General features: G+C 56.5%; 1 protein-coding gene across 4 annotated transcripts in view; it reads left to right on the top strand.

The window, feature by feature from the left end:
• Window positions 1-2,942: 2,942 nt before the first annotated feature.
• EML1 (EMAP like 1) overlaps window positions 2,943-17,272 on the top strand; it is a 173,406-nt gene continuing 159,076 nt past the window's right edge. For all 4 annotated transcript variants that reach the window (XM_017656620.3, XM_017656618.3, XM_017656617.3 and 1 more), the window contains exon 1: window positions 2,943-3,195. In XM_017656620.3, coding sequence (XP_017512109.3) covers window positions 2,958-3,195 — 238 coding nt within the window. In that variant the 5' untranslated portion in view covers window positions 2,943-2,957. The remainder of the gene's footprint in view (window positions 3,196-17,272) is intronic.

Below are 17,272 nucleotides of genomic sequence, written 5' to 3'. Positions count from 1 at the left end.
GAGCAGAGGAATCGAGTTGTTTTTTCCCCAACAGATGTTCCCACAATAAAGAAAACAGGAAGGGACTTGGGGCCAGGGACAGGAAGGGGAAGTGGCCTGCGCCCAGGGAGCCGGCTCCAGCTGGGTGGACGCTGGGTGGCCTGTTTGGGTGGGACTCAGGAACAGACAGACAGATGGCTGTGGGGTCGGGTGGTGGGGTGCCCTCCAGGGCGTCTGGGCCCTGGTGCCCATCGTCACAGCAGCCCTGCAGGCGTCACTCCCCTCATTTCCAGGCGAGAAACTGAGGCTGCTGTCTGTTTTTCCCAGCACCAAGGAGGGCTGGTGGAGCTGGCGTCAGCCATCCGACACCAGGCCCATCTGACACCACCACGCTCTTCCCGGCCCTGGTCCTGCAGCCTGCGGTGGCCAGGGCGAGGGCCCCTGTCTGGGACCCCAGGTGGCTTGGTGGGGCTCTTTCTGCAGCCCTGCTGTCTGTCCACCCCTGGTCACACCTGGGCACCCTGGGCTGGACTCTGGCAGTCCCAGGGGGTGCCCTGAAGTGAGCCCCGCGGTGTGCTCCTCTGCCTCCCAGCCCAGCCCGGGGGACCCAGGGCAGGCACGGCAGGAGACAAACACCCAAGCCCTACGCCTGATGGCAAGGACTCTGGGGGATTTGTCCTGCCCCCAAGACTGGCCAAGGTGCAGGTACACAGGTGCTCACAAATGCTCTGCCTATGTGGAAACAGAGGCCCAGAGAGGGTTCACAACCTGCCCAAGGGCACACAGCCAAGCAGGCCTGACCCCAAACATCCCCTCCCACAGCAGCTCAGGGGTTGGGTGGGTGCTGGGCAGGTGGGCTCCGGGCCCCCCTGCCCGGTCCCCCCCTCCCTGGGGATACAGAGCCACTGGTGCCGACCTGCTGCTGCGGCACTATCTCAGTTCACCCGCAAACCCAGCAGGGAGGGCTCCTCCCGACTTTGCAGTGAGAGGCCTCAGGAGCGCCTCCTCCTGGCTGGCCTAATGATTCTCCCCCCTCCCACAGCTGGGTCCCCGTCACTCCCGGAGGGCTGTCCTGGACTTGGTTTAGCAGGAGGGGAGGGACGAGAGAATTTATGGGATAGGGGGTGGGTCCTAGGGGTCCAGAGAGGGACTCAGCCTTGTTTTGTATTTATCTCTCCTTCTCTCACTTAAAACAAAAATCTCAGGAGGGACCCAGGATGACCAACAGTCCTGTTTGCCTGGGACTGATGGCCCCTGGGATGAATGCAGGACTTGCAGGGCTAAAACAGGCTAAGGCCCAAGGAAACCAGGACAAGGTGCTCACCCTACAGGGACCCAAAGCCTTTTAACCTGACCCTAGCTGGTGCTTGAACTCTCTCACTGTGCCCTCACCACATGGGTGTCCAGCCCTATTACACACCTCCAGTGACGGTGAGCTCATTGCCATGCAGCAAAGAGCCAACCAAGAGATGGACACAGCCAAGACCAGGCACTGACCCCAGTGAGCTCGTAGCTTGTGGAGCAGAGGGCATGGGCCCTGGCCCTCCTTCAGGGGCAGTCAGACAAGGCTTCCCAGAGATGGGGGAGGACAGGGAACTCCCGACCAAGAGAACAGCCTAGGCGAAGGCCAGGAGGCCCAGAACCGCCCCACCAGGCATGGACTCCCTTGCCATTCTCCCTGAGAGTCTGAGTGACTCTGCAGCAATACCCCACCCGTCTCGGAAGGGACGTGCCTTTGGCAGCGTGGGGGCCTGGCTCCTCCTGCCTTCAGTCCCCCAGGCATCGGAGCTGGAAAGGCCTCAGTGCCAATGGAAGAGAGCCGGATGCCTCAGAATGCCATTCCATCCCCTCTTATTTTTCTGAGGCTCATGGACCCTTCAGCACCAGCAGCTGCCCCTTCCTCCAGGAAGCCTCCCTGACATCCCCAGCCCTGGATGCCTCCCCTTCCACAAGCATCAGCCTTCTCTCCTTGGGATCATCAGCACCTCCCGCCCCCGCCAGGGACGGAGTCCTGCTGCTCTCCAGCTGAGCCTTCCCACCGTTTACCTCTGTACCTGCTGTCTACCTTCCTGGAATACTCTCCCTTCCCCTGAAAACACTTTCTTAGCCCTTAAAGACGTCACTCAAACCCTCGCTCTTCAAGGAAGTCCCCCCCTATCTCTCTGATTGGGGTGGATAACCAGCTGCTCTCTCTTCTCTTTAGGCCACGTCACGCCCTCTGTGCACCTGTTGTAGACCTTAAGGCCCAGGGGCTCGGTGGAGCCCAGCCCTGGCTGACGCCTCTGGGAACTCAGGCCAGAGACCTCCACTTGTCTCACTGCCCTGGTCTCTCGCCTGGCCCTGGTGCAGACCTGGAGAGGGCCTGGGTGGCTCTTGGGCAAGCACACAGCAAGTGCATACCAAGGGCCTTCTCGGGGTGTTCTCCTAGCCAGTATTCCCTGAACACCCACTCTGTGCCAGACACAGAGTCACACGGCTGCCCCCAGGGCGTCCATCTCCAATCCCCCCTTGGTCCCCTCAGCACCCCGGTAGCAATTAGTCTTGTTGCCCTGGTCTGCCAAACAGTCAAAGGCGAGGGCCATGCTTTCCCGTAGCCTTGGGGACAGACAGCCTGTTTCCAGCGCCCTGCTTGAGTCGCACCCCCCGCTGGCCAGGTGGCCCTAAGTGGTCCTGGCTGCTCTGGAGAGTGAGGGAGGTGACCAGCGTGGCAGCAGTCAGCGCGCCTGCACCCAGCACACACTCAGCAGGTGGCATCCCCCGTGGTCATTCTCCAGTGCCCAAACACGCCCCCCACTGGCCAGTGGAACCGTCCCTGGGAGAGAGTGTACAGGCATTCTGGGGTTCCCAGGTCTGGGGCTGGAGTCTTGGGGACTAACCAAGCACCCGGGGGTGCAGCAGTTTCTCAGGGAACATTCCGAGGCTGCCTGGGAGAGGCCCCAGGCAGGGGAGGGCAGTGCCCAGATTTATCCACCAATCGCATGGGCTCTTGCCACGGGAGCACGTTCTTATCTGCCCAGCCCAGGATGGGGGGTGGCGGGGGTGGCCTGGCCAGGAGGGCGGGAAGCTGCCTGGGGACTGGACACTCAGCAGAGCCGGCAGCCCCGAGCCCCACCAGGTGCGTGAAGGCTGCTGAGGGCTCCGAGCTCCCCTGCAGGCCGGTGGCCGGCTGCCCGCCCATCTCCTGCACCATGTCGGACGGCGAGGGCCCCTCAGCTGGTGAGTGGCAGCTCTATATTTACCCGCCACGGCTCCAGTTGCAGAGCCAAGGCCACTAGTCTCTGAGGCCATTCTTCCCCTCAGGTTGCAGGCAGCTGTGGGCTGGACCCCCTCCCGCCTGTCCTGGGGCCTGGGGGCCCCGTGCTCCTGGAGGGAGAAGCTGAACTTTCCAGGCTAATTTCTGCGGCCCTCCTGGCTTCCCGGTGGGGCTAGAGCAGGAAGCTGTGTGCCTGCTGCAAAGCCCTCCCACTGTCAGCCATAGAAGCTGACCCTCAGGGAGTAAGGGGCCTGCCCTGGGCCTGGACCCCTAGTGGGCTCAGGGCATCATGGCCCTGGAACTGCTCCGAGCCTGTGTGAGCATTCATCCGGGGCGGGAAGCCCACAGCTTCCATCGGAGTCCCCAGAGACCTGAGGCCCCTGGCAAGTGTGAGCCCCTGGTCCGCCTGCACATGGGCTGCCAGTTCTAGTCTGGACATGGCCAGGGATGCCGGCGGGTGGATGGGTGGTCAGACACCAGGGCTGCCCAGAGGCCCTCTGCCCTCCCTGGAGGGAGGGACTTCAGTGGGGACTGGCTGCCCAGGGCCCTGGCTGGCTGCCCCTGGCTCCTTCTAGTTGCAGATGAGCTCTGATGTGGGCATCCCCCTGAGCTGGCCTGGGGTGGGACAGAGGCTGGTGAAAGCTTGATCCAGGGGCCACACCAGGGACTGTGGAGTCGAGCTGCCCAGGTTCAAATCCCAATTCTTTCACTTCCAGGTTGGGTGACCTTGAGTGCATGGCTTAACTGCGCTAAGCCTCAGTGTCCCCAAGTGGAAAAGGAGAGTGCTGATGTAACCCACATGTGGTTGTGGGGATTAAATGTAATTATGTGCACGAGCCTCTCTCAGCACTCTCAGGTGTGTGGGGAACACTCAGTGGCACCTTCCCGGGTGGAGGCGTCCCTGCATGTGGTCCCTGGATTCCTCATCTGCTGAGGGCACCTGTGGAGAATTGTGGGCACAGTAAGCTGCCCCAGGGGGTCCCTGGTTGGGTTGTGGGTGATGGTGGTGCGGCCCCACCCAGTACGGTGTCTGATGGACAGTCCCAACACCTGGGCCTGGCCAAGTCACATTTGGGACCGAGTATATGCGTGTGCGTGTGTGTGTGTGCTGTGGGGAGCACACCTACCAAACTGGCCTGACCGCACCCTCTCCCTCAGGCGCCGGTGGCACTGGCTGCCAGGGATTGTCCGCCGTGGCTATGAAGGCCGAGGAGCCAGTTTTGGTGGGGGCAGCAGACAGGCCCTTTCTGGCTGGCTCTGCCCACACCTGACACAAACCCGGAATAGCTCTGTCCCTCCACCAGGGACACGACCTGGCTTTTAGCAGCTTGTAAAACCACCCGCATGGAGTTGGGTATTTCAGGAAGGCCAGGACAATATTTAGCCTGTCTAGAAGATGGAATGGGTGCTGAGTGTGTTTGAGTGTGTTGTGTGTGTGTGTGTGTGTGTGTGACCAGGAGGCTTGGAGGAGACACAGCCCTCACTGTCCCTTCACTGTTTAGGAGAGGGTCGTCTGGGATGGCAGGTCACCCTGGGCGAGCTTGAGGTTTGGCTTCCTGCCTGTACAATATTGTGTGATGGTCTTCAGTCTCTGATGTCCTGGGCTCGCGACGGACTCTGGTTGGTGGGAAGAGAGACAGCGCCTGGGTGCAGGGGCACACATGTTTATAGGGTGTCTCTTGGAGTGAGCTGTATGAAGTTCAAGTCTTTCTAGGATTCCTACCGTGCAGTAGTGACTGGGCTGAGGAGGATGCAGTGAAGTATTTCTACCTGGTTGTGGTTACCAGCCCCTGGAGCCTGTGTTCACAGTGGGGAAAGTTCTCAGGGCTCCACCTACAACCTGAGTGACTTTGGAGTTATTACTCAAGGGTATTGTGCCTCTGTTTGCTCATCTGTTAAATGGGGATGGTGACAGGACATTAGCTCCTCAAGTTCTAGTGAGATTAAGTGACCGAAAGCATGTAACACACTTAGAATAATGCCACACTTGTGGTTAGTTGACATAGCTGGGTTTTTTTGTCAACCAATTTATTCTTCAATAAATGAGCTCTGACTCAAAGAGGAAAGCGAAGGGGCCAAGTTACCTGCTGTGTCCTGTGTCCTGGTCATTTTGGACACATTATCTGATCCTGGACAGGGTGACACAAACTCCACAGCCTAGCTAAGGAAACGAGCTCAGAGAGGCAAACAGACCTGCCCAATGTGGCCCAGCTGTTAAGTGGTGGAGGTGGGATTTGAACCCAGCTCCCCAGACCCTGTCTACACAAAACCCACATTAGGTGTGCCATCCAGAAAGCCCCACCCTACTCACCTGACCCAGGGGCCAGCCATCTCATTGGGCCCTTCTTATTTTGGAGACAGCTTGTTCAACATTGCCTCCAGTAGTTCGGAGCCTATAAAAAAATGTGGTACCTTGTTAGAGTGTCAGGAAAATTCCGCAGAGCAGGAACCCAGTGGCAGGCAGTCAGCTGCAGGATTTATGGCCCCGCGCCTGGGCAGGGGGAGCCTGGAGGCTAAGATTACTGCAGTCAACATCGTATTTATAGCAGGAACTCGCCTGCACCGGGAGCTGCCAGCACCACTTCCAGAGAAGGTGCTTCCCTTACAGTCCCTGGATTCTAGGCCTGGCTCTGTCCTTTAGGGTAGCCATTGGATGGGTCACCTACCACAGAGGCTGTGTCCTCCCCTACTGCTACCCTCACGGGCCTGCAGACAGTGTCTGTAGGTGCGGCACTGCCTGGACAGAGGGGCCCTGGCTGCACACATCCTGGGTCTATTGACTGCCTTTTTCTGCCTTTGACTTTGTGGTCTGTCCCCCCACCGCACCCCCACCCTCGGCAGAACTCTCCAGGAAGAGAATCCAGCCTCTGCGCTGTCTGTTCCCCCATTTGGGAAAGTTTCCAGCAAAGGGCTCTTACAATTTCGGCAACAGAGAACAGGCTGTTGTTCTCTCAGCAAAGCACAGAATGTGGGTCCATCAGAGCCCAGATTTGAATCTCTGCTCTGCCCCTTCCTGGCTCTATGGACTTGGGGGAGTCACTTAACCTCTCTGAGCCTTAGTGATGGTGGACATTTGCCCTGCCTCAGAGGGTGCGGCAAGGATGAACAGCCCTCTCCTGAGTATGTGCTCAGCCCTCAGTGACCCTCGTTTGCCTCCGTGTAGCCCCCCTCCAGCCCCAGCCCCCAGGCCCCAGTCACCCGTTTGTACCAGGGGAAGTGGCTGCCCTGTACTGGTCCACTTCTTTCGTGGGGTGGATTGTTCTCCTGTTTTATTGCCCCGCTAGGTGCTCTGGAGCTCCTCGAGCCGCCCCAAGTGATTCAGTGGGGAGAGCCGACAGCTGCCTGGCCTCACCCCCAAACGCCCATACTCTGCTCTCCATTATCTCTCTGCTGGATGCAAGGAGGTTTTCCCAAGGATGGGGGCCTGACACTGGGTGGGCCGGCCCATAACTCACTCATTCATCCTGGCATCTCAGAGCCCAGAATGAGCCCCAGCTTCTTGCCCCCCAGACCTCAGGGTGAGCCCCTCGCCAGGTGCGAAGCCCCTCCACCTCTCTCCTTGTTCCGGCCTGCGTTTGTTCTCCTTCACAGTTACCGACCAGCCTCATGGCCTGGACCTGTGCAAGCGTCTCCTCTAAGACAGAAAGCCAAACTTTTAAATTGTTTAGGCCCTGCTCCGGGAGAGGCAGCATCTTCTCCCAGGGAAGGCGAGCTTAGTCCCTGGGCCTCAGCATCTCTCCAGGCAGCTCCCCTCTGGTGGGGGAAGGCAGCCCCCTGTGTAGATAGATGCCTGGGCTCAGGTTTCCTGTCTTGGCAGTAAGGAGCCAGTGGAGACGCAAGCCAGGGAGGTACCTGGGCACTTTGGGGTCAGGAAGGAGGAGGGATCACAGAGAGAATCCGGAGGCCAGGAGGCCCGGGAGGAGGCTGGTGAGACGGTCCTGAAGAGAAGGGCTGAGACTGACTCAGGAGAGGAGGGGTGGGGAGAGTAGGGTGCTGGCAACCACTGGGTGGGGAAGTAGGGGTGCACGAGGCTGTACCCTGCACTGCCTCCCTCATCAGGAAGGACTGCTCATCCCCAGGGGGCTCAGGGGTGACCTGGCAAAACCCGGCAAGGTCCCAGGGCTGGCCTGTAAAACCGTGGCGGAGTGTGGTTCTCGGGGTCAGGTGGACCAGCCCTGGCCCTGGGCACAGGCATTTCCTCCCCGTCTCTGGCTCTCAGTCATTTCATCTGCAAGGTGGAAGTGACACCACTGCCTGGGGTTGGGAGGCATTGTGGAGGCTAGATGAACCATGGGCCCTAGGGAAGTGGGGGTGACCTGGTAGTCCTCAGAAACTACCCTTTCAGCTGGCCCCATAGCCACGCCAGGCCCCTGTGCTATTGACGGCGATAGGGACTCTCCTGAGCAGCATCGAAAGCCCTCGCACTAGAGGCGACAGCAGGCGAGGCAGACGCAGGACCCTCCAGGTGGCGCTGCCCATACTCCGCCCCCCACTGCCCCGGCCCCGCATACCACGGTTCATGCCACATTCCATGTCCCTGCCGCTAACCCACGGGGTCTCTGTGTTATGGAGGGGGAACCTGGGGCCTGAGAGAATGAGAGACTGTCTCAGGGCCACCGGGTTAGGGAATGACGGAATGGAACTCAGGCCCAATTCCCAAACACAGCCCATTCCCTCTGGCACCTCTGCTTGGCCCACCCTGCTTCTCTCCTGCCCACAGCCAGCCATTCATGCAGGCTCAGTGGAACCCTGCCTCCTTCAGGAACCCTTCCCAAAGCCCGGCAGCCCCTGGGGACCCTCACCCTTGGAGCACCCCTCATCCCTACCATCTGGGCAAATGGTGGCCACGTGGACAGCCCTGACCTGCTCCCAGGATGTTGGATGACAGGAGATGGGTTTAGGTGGGCCTCATTGCTGTGTGCCTTGGGACAGGCCTCCTTCCCTTTTTGTCCTCAGAGAAGTCATTTGTTTGCATCCACCCTCATAGCAGCCTATAGGCGAGCACGTGACTCCGCACATATGTCCCACGTTCTGATACCAGGCAGGACTCAGGTATTCCTCCTCTGCGGCCTGTAAAGCTCTGAGCAGCAGTGAATAAACCCGCATGGCTCAGGTCCCTGCCCAAGTGTCTAAAGTACCCCTAGGGGCTTTGATACTTAGGACAAAGAAAAAGATACAAATTAGAAGCTGTTGGAAATTCAACTTGCAAATGAAAGTTACCCACTTCTGTTTTCGTAAGGTTTTGGATCCTTTCTAATTGAGCATTCCTGAGATAGCAAGATAGGTTTTTGTTTATTTTTATTATATATATATTTAAATGAAACAAAGCTGTTAGCACTTAAAACCACTTATTTGTTTCTTTGTTGAAATCATGCAGTCAATATAAAATACAGAAACTGGTGGCTGAGATGAGCCATAGATATCCTTTGTCATCCACACTTGATTTCAAGTGTTTGCATTCATCAAAACAGCCCCTTTGTTTTTTGCTGACTATCACTCAGGATGAGGGCGGTATGTTATGGGGGGAAAAAAAATCTCAGTGGCTTGGAGCAAAAAAGGTGTTTTTCTTGCTCATGCAAAGTCCACAGCAGGTGTGGGTAACCCTCGGGGCAGGTCACCGACACGGTGGCTCCGTCTGATGCCTCCATTTGGACTCAAGCTTCCCCAGTCATGAGGCAGATGGAGACAGGGGCAGACACCACACTGGCAATTAAACGCTCCCACGTGGAAGTGACTGATATTGGCAGTACAGGCATTTCATTGGCTCAACAAGTCACGTGGCTGCACCTGCCGGCAAGAGGGCAGGGTACGGCCCTCCATTTGTGTACAGTAGTACTATCTGTCCCTCACTGACTTTTTAAAAAAAGTAATCCATTTTGATTATGAAATATTTGGAGCATATTATATAAGCTGTGGTTGGCAAGCGTCTGAAATACAGATCCTCAATTGTTCCGATATGCAAATCACAAAGCAAGGGGCAAGATTTTTCAAAACGTGTTCTGTCCCATAGATTTGATTTTGCATTTAAAGGCACAAAAATACATTTCTGAAAGATTTGGTCGCAGCAGCAGCAAGGAAAAGCATAACCAAGAGAAACATGAGCTGTGAATTGCCAGAAAGCTCCTTCAACTTATTATTTGTTGAGGCACCAAAGAGGGAACTGGGATGCGTAGTTTATGAGTGTGTTTAATCAACGTGGTCAACAGATAAAAATACACAGGATGTGAGTTTAGAAGGAAATGATAATAGAAAAATATGGGAAAATGAACACTGTTGGTCTGTGCTTCACTAATGGGATATAGACACTCTGTCTGGACTCTGACACCACCAGGTACGAGCTGCATCACCAGTTCAGTAATGGACTTTCCCAACTGACTTTTAGTAGCATATAACTAAGTGAATTTAAATGCAACTTTACAGCCTCCTGAGGGCTGTGTAATGAACACCACACGTTGTCTTATATGATGAGATATGATTTGATTGAAGAATAACATTTGCAGAAACTCAGGTTGTGTCCAAACCCTTACCTGAAAGGCAATTCCATCCTCTGAAGTGCTAGAAATAGCACCGGCCTTCGGTTTGGACTGTGGGGCTCATGTTGGGGGTCAGACACTCCTGCAGTCTGGGCCCCATGTTCTAACCTCTGTGCTAAAGTGCTCAGAGGACTCTGCCAAGTTTGAACGCATCTCTTAGGAATCCCACCTCATGTATCTTGGGTGGAAAAACATGTCAAAATGCATATATTAGGCACTAAATAAATGCTGGCTCCCCTTCACCTAGGTCCTTTCACATGTGTCGTTCCACATACCTCTCCTTATAACCTTATGTAGTAAACATTCTTGTTTCATTTTACAAATGAGCCAACTGAGGCTTAGAGAAATTGAGTGCTTGCCCCAGAGCACAGTGAGTAGCCTGCGGAGATGGACCGGGAGCAGGTGTGCTGGCCCCACCTGGGTTTTCTCTTGTGCACCAAGCAGCCTGGAAGCCTGGAAGAGCTTCAGTCCTTCCTGAGGCAGAGAGCTGGGCCAGGGAGCAGGCACGGGAGAAGCGCTTTCATCAGGAGCCAAGACAAGCGGAGGAGCTTCACCTGGGATTCCTTTGGAAGGCAGGCGTGTGCCGGGGAGGGCACTGGGTCTGAAGCCTGAAGCCTGGCCCTGAGCTCTGTGATGACACCGAAGAGCTGGTGACCTCCAGCAAATCCCTCGTCCCAGGAGGCTTCCACTGGATTCTGGGCCCAGGAAGTGACCTGAGATAAGCAATGTCTTCCCTAAAGCAGAAGCTTTCTCCAGCGGGCCGGCTGTCCCTGGAGCGGTTCTCTTCCACTTGGTGACTGTCAGCTGAGGGGACATCCCCCTGGGCATGCTGTGACCCCACTGCCAGGGCAGCCCCCATCCCTGGCCACCGCATCTCCCCCCGGGAGAGCAGTGCAGATGGGCATATGCTCCCGCCGACCGAGCATCGCTGTGCGCCCTGCTAGGCGGCCCTCCCTCTGGGTTTGGATGACAATCTGTGCTCATCACAGCCCTGTGAGGGGCACTGCCCCCTTAGCACAGGCCTGGACACTGGTGGGTAATGAATTAATATTGAGTTCCAGGCCTCGAACTTGGGAACCCACCCCAACCTGGGCTCCTTCCCGATGTCTCTGTGCTGGGGAAGTCAGGCACAGGAGGGCCCTGCAAAGCACCCCCCACCCACCCACCCCCCGGCTCCCTCTGCCCCCAAGGACTTTCTTCCCTTTGCTTTCAATCTTGAAACTTGTAGACATAGGAGGGGCTGAGCAAGGATCCCACCCAGGAGGCGAGGTGTGATAGAGGTGCCGCCAGGGGCAGCAGAGCCCAGGAGGAGCCCCACTCACCATGCTCAGGGGCTGGACTGTGGCGCAGCAGGGCACGTGGCCCCAGCCAGGATTCCCTGGGCCCTGTGGGGCCTGTGTGGTGCTTTCATCACAGAGCAGCAAGGGGAGCATGTCACAGGGTGGACATTGCTGCCCCCTGCCCACCCAGAGCATGCTGGGTCCCCAGCTCCCAGGCCTGCCTGAGCTGTGGGGGTGTCGGAGCAGCCGGCGGGGGAGTTGCTCGGGCCCCTCTGGATCTCACAGGGAGGACACAGGGAGCAGCCATGATGCTCAGAGCTGCAGGCTGTGTGCAGAGTCTTGCGTTCCAGTTCTGGCTCCGTCCCTTTTTTCTGGTAAGGGCTTTGTGGAGATGTAATTCACATACCACACAGCTCACCCACTTAAAGTGACAACTCTGGCTTTTGAATAGTCACAGAGTCATACAACCATCACCACAATCAACTTTAGAACATTTTTATCACCCAGAAAGAAACCCCATACCCATTAACAGTCACCTCCACCTCTGCCAACCACTCCTCGACTTTCTATTTCTATATATTTTTCTTTTCTGCACATATTCTGTAAATGGACTCACACAGCACCACATGGCCTTTGCTGACTGTCAGCACGGCACTTTTAGGTTTGCTTGCTGGGATGTGGGTCAGTACTCCATCGCCCCATACGAACGTGGACACGTTTCATATCCCCAGTCATCAGGTGGAGGGCAGCTAGGTTGTTTCTGCTTTTTTGGCTGTAATGCATGACATTGCTGTGAACACTAGTGTACAAGTTTCCATGTGGACATGTTCTCATCCCTTTTGGGTATATGTGGTGATTCCATGTTTGACTTTTGAGGACCCGCCAGACAGCTTTCCAAAGCGGCTGCCCCATTTCACATTCCCACTAGCAGTGTACGAAGGTTCTGGCTTTCCCATCCTCACCAACACTGTGATTATCTTTCTCATTCCAGCCACCCTGGTGGGTGTGACATGGAATCTCACTGTGGCTTTGATATGAATTTCCCTAGAGCCTGATGGTGTTGAGCATGTTTCCATGTGCTCATTGGCCATTACCTCGAGGCTCTGAGACCTTAAGCCTCAGTTTCCTCATCTGTCCAGTGGAGACAATGACAGTGCCTGCTTCACAGGCTATGGTGAGGATTCAGTGAGGTAATTCTAGGGTCCGGGGTCAGAGAGGCTCTGCAGCAAACACCTGCTGCTTGAGGCTGCAGGCTGAGCTTAGAGTCCTTCCTCTGAAGGCTGGCATGAGGGAGGGGCATAGAGAAAGCTGGAAATGTGGAGGTCACTGCAAGTTCCAAACTCATTTAGAAAGGAGCAAACATCATTAGAGCAGGTGCTGACTGACACTGGCCCAGTACTGGGCGATTCCTTCCCCAGCCTTGAAGCTCTAGTGGGTTGGGCCTGCCATGTGACTGGGCCATGTCTATACAGCCCCAGTGAACTGCAGATGAGGCAGGTGTCCACAAACCGCACGCCCAGTGAAGACAAGCAGCCTGCCCCTCGGGTTTCGGGTGAGAGGCACCTGCAGGTGCTCCTTACCATGAGTTCTTCGGCCTCCCCTCTTGGCTGCTCCCACAGGGTGGCATTGCCCTTTACCCACTGGCAAGCTTGTGCCTGTCAGTGGAGAGCTCTGCAAACAGGCCAGGAGCATCCTCCCCTGAGCTTGGGCGGGAGCCTGGGGCTGGCGGAGGTGCTGATGGTCAGGCTGATTGTGTAGCTGGAGACGGAGCCAGGAGCCGGGTGGGGGTGAGGGAGCACCACCAGCTCATCATGGAGGGAAACAGATCCATTGCCAACGGTGAGCTCATTAGGCTGCCCCCGAGGGAGCAGTTCCTGTTCTATCTGGAGCCCAGTGGGAGATGAGGAGCGCCCACCCCTAGGCCCCTGGACCCGGGAAAGGCCGGTCGTCCAAAGGGCACCCAAGTGCTGGGCGGGTGTGGGGGCTGCAGGAGGCATTCCTGTCCTGCCACTGGGTCTGCAGGGCAGCAGGGGGGAGAGGAACGGGGCGTGGCGGAGGAATCAGGTTGGCCGGACTCTCGAGCTCTGCCACCCAGAGCTGTGGGGGCCTTGAATGTCGTATAATCTCTCTGCCTGTGTCTCCTCGGGTGCAAAATGGGGCTGATAATACCTTAAGGGACGGCTGCTGAGCAAGGATGAGACAGGACCATTCCAGGTCAAGGGCAGAGTCGGGGTTCCAGAGCTTCTCTTCTGTGCAGTGGGTGCACTGGGAGAGGCTCTCAGGAGAAAACGAAGCTGGGAGGGAGGAGACATAGGGTTTCAGGTGGATCTAGCTTTACTTTGTTCATTATATGCGGAGTGTCAGCCCGTGGGGCAGAAACCATGCCTTCCTCGTCTGCAGTTAAGCGGTGTTTGCTGAATGACTGACTAAATGCTGGGGCTGCCTCCGCCACTGTGCCAGGTCACCAAGGACCGTCCCACAGCTGGTCGCAGGAGCTCTGCCGTGTAGACTGCGGTGTAGACTGCCCCACAAAGCTGAGCCAAGAGGGCTGACAGGTGCCCAGGGTGTCACGCAGCCCAGGTCTGGCTCATCTTCTCAGCCCTCCCCCACCTGCCTGCTCTTGCCCAGTGTGGCCGTGGCATGGTTTTAGTGCCCTGGGGCTGCTGTAACAAATGACCACAACCCTTGTGGCTTAAAACAGCAGACATTTATTCTCTCATGGCCCCAGAGGCCCAAAGTCCGAAGCTGCTCTGACTGGGCTGACGCCAAGGTGTCAGCAAGACCAAGCTCCCACTGGGGGACCATCCGTCCCTGGCCCCTTCCAGCCTCTGGTGGCCCCAGGCATCGCCCCAGGCTGCCTCCAGGGCCCGTTGCCCTCTCCCCCTCTGCGCCATACCTCTGTCTGCTTCTGTTCCGTAAGGACACTGGTGGTGGCAGTTAGGGCCCACCTGGGTAACCTGGGATCATCTCCCACCCCCAGATCCTTAATTCAATCACATCTGCAAGGACCCCTTTTCCAGATATAACATTCAAAGGGTCCAGGGATGAGGGCCTAAGATCGTTGGAGGCCACCTGTCACCCCACTATAGGCAGCGACACAAGATTCCTCAGGGAAGCTGGTAGCCTCCCAGGGCTCTGGCTGGGGACCCAGGGAAATGGCCTGAGGGTCTCGGATCCCCCAAGGGAAGTCAGCACCCACCTTGCCTGTGACCCCTGCATTTCACCCTGCCTTCTGGGCTCATCCACTGTACCCTCCAAGCTTTTCTCTTAATACAGAAAGGGAAGTTTTTGGATTTAGAAACCTTTTTAATCTTTCTATGAGACCTGGGTCCCAAGTCCATCATCTCCAGAAGGGCTCGGTCTAAGCTGAATATCCCAACATGTTAGCATTTTGGCTCAGGGCTGTGACCTCTGTCCCCAGGGAACAGCCACCAAGGGTCCCACAGAAGTGGCCCAGAGAGCAGTCACCCTCGTGGGCTCTGGTGCTCGGCTCAGAGAAGACGCTGGGTAGGCATCAGCTCCCACAGCCTCCACCTTCCAGGCTGCAGCTTTCCTGTATGTGAAATGGACCGATTTGCAGCAGGCCTCAGGTAAAACACGAGGGTCTGCAAAGGGAAATTAAAAAGGAAAATAAAAATAAACTGTGAGGGCAACAGTTTACTTAGTAATTCACATCATTCTCAGAATCAGAGAAGCATGTCTTAAGCACCTGCTGTTGGCCAGGATGCTGCTGGGTCCTGGGGGCACAGGATAGTCAGTCACAACTTGACAGGGACACAAACGAGCAGATGGACGATGAGAGCCCAGTGAGCTGTGTGCTGTGATTTGAGAGTTATGAGGGATGGGCAGGGAAGGCTTCCTGGAGGAGGTAACCCTGAGCTGGGTTTGGAGGGACAAGTGGGATGTGACAAGGGAGAGAAGGGTCTTCCAGATCAGAGGCAGCATGGAAATCATGGCATCCGGGGCCAGGAAGGAGCTGAACCTTTGGTGTGCTGGGGGCTGCCCTGCACACCGGACTTGCTATTACAAAATAAGTCCTTGAGGCAAGGCGTGCTGCTGATTTGAAGGTCCAGGGCAACCCAGCACAGAAGCAGAATAACAGTAGAATTCAGTTGATCAGTCATTCAACTAACATTTACTGATCAGCTACAGACAAAGGTGTGGTCCCTGCCCTCCTGGGGCTGGCACTTGAGTGGACAGACAATGAACAAAATAAACAGTCAAAGTATGTACGATTGTAATGAGGGTGAAAGGGCTGGAGGGTGGTGATCAGGGAAGAGAGACAGCAGTGTTGCGGAGAGGCCGGGGAAGGTCCTTCTAAGGTGACACTTGAGAAGAATCTGAGGGACATGAAGGACTAGCCCTGGGAATATCTGCAGGAAGGGTGCTCCTGGCACAAGAAGCAGCAGGGGCAAAGGCCCTGCAGTGGAGTGCCTGGTTTTTCCACAGAGCACCAGTGAGGTCAGTGTGGGCAGAGTGAACAGGGGAGCCGTGGGAGGTGAGCTCAGCCAGGAGGGGGCGGGAACACTAAGAAGGGCCTTTTTACAGCCCAAGAGGGGACATTGGCTTTGACCCTGAGTGAGACGGGGGCCACAGGAGGGTTTTGAGCAGCAGAGTAGAGCTGTCCCTTGGGCTCTACAAGCAAGCAGCAGCAAGTGGTTCTGAGTGTCAGAAAATACGAGATGTCAAACCCAAGGCCCTTGCCGGCCCGTGCTGGAGTCAGTAACCACAGGGTCCCAGATGGGGCTCCTCCAGGGGCGCTGCTACTGGACCCAGCGAGCAGTGGATGACATTTAGAAAGCCATCAGCTGGCTCCTGGTTCCCCGAGCGTTCCTGCCTCTGTGCCCAGAAGGACTGTCCACGTTCCAAGTCCTTTCCCTGGGCTCCCCCACGGCAAGGTTTTGAAATGCTGCCACGTGCGCACATCCCACACAGGTAGCACAGGCCCGGCCACGCACCCACACAGCCCATGTAGTTGTCTGGGGCTACCAGACGAACATAGATGTCCAGTTACCTTTGAATTCATTCAACAATGTAATTTTTTTAGCGTAAATGTAAGCATAACCCAAATATCGCTTCTTATTGGCAGCTAAAGAATCTCCAACCCATGGGAGCGCCTCTGATGATGGTTCTGTGCCTTTCAGGCTTACAGGACACCTCCCACCCCTGCTCCCAGCACCTCCCTGAGCATCCTGGCTGGAGCCCAACAAATAGGTGGGGATCGAGGTCACCGAGGTTCAGACCTGCGGAAAATGTCCTGGTCACCCTGGTGTGGGAGGGCTCGGGGCAGGGGCAGGGGCACTTTCCAAAGAGGCCATGTCTGAGTCAGGGCTTGGCAACCCTGGGCTGCCACCTCTGGGCCTCCGGAGCCTGATCCCCACCCCTCTGGCTGGTGAACCACAGCTTGACAAGTGCCAAGGGCAATTATTTCCCCTTGGTTTCCCTGACCCCTTTAAGAAAGTGATTTATGGCCCTGAAAACGCAGGGTTAGTGGGAGGGACGCACAGTGGGGCCTGACTTCAGGACAGCTGCTGCCTATTAAAAACACCCATTTAAAAGAATTCACATTGTAAAACAGTAGTTTTTTTAAATAGTGATGCCTGAGTAAGGAGATGAACCTGTAAAATGTGTGGGTAATGGGAGAAATACTCCAGGCAGCTGAAAGGTAGCATATGCAATGGAAGGGACACAGCCTTTGGTGGGAGGCAGTTTCTGCTCCCCGCTCTGTCACATTTGGGTGAGTGACTGCACCCGCCGAGCCTCGGTTTCCCTGTCCGTAGCTGAGACCAGGAGAAGGAAGCAGGGAAGGTGGTACCGCGGGCACAGTGAACATGGAGGGGGCCCTGTCTGCAAAGACTCATAGTATTAATACCTTGTTTCCCAAGGAAGCACCCCCTGGCCCCCACCCTGGCCTTTCTGAGGAGCTGTCTCCTCTCAGCCCAGTGGCCTGGGTGACACTGCGGCTGGGGGGCCCTCCCGGGAGAATTCTCCATTGGAGTTAAGGCTAAGCCCCTCGGCTGGTATCCAGTGGCCCTCCCAGGGTGGTCTGACACCGCAGGCACCCTGGGCTCCCTGCCCAACACTGCCTGCACCCCGCCGGCTCATCCACTCACTGAATGCGGCCAGGTGGACGGGGCTTGGGTGGAGCTCTGCAGGCATTCTGCGCCATTTCTCTCCTAGGTAGGCACCCAACAAAGCTCTTGCTGTTTCTCAGACGTTGCTAGTCA

Source organism: Manis javanica, chromosome 8 (genome assembly GCF_040802235.1).
Source record: "Manis javanica isolate MJ-LG chromosome 8, MJ_LKY, whole genome shotgun sequence".
In the NCBI taxonomy this organism is placed as follows: domain Eukaryota; kingdom Metazoa; phylum Chordata; class Mammalia; order Pholidota; family Manidae; genus Manis; species Manis javanica.
Note: the sequence above shows the minus strand (reverse complement) of the source record. Positions and strands in the feature narration are given on the sequence as shown.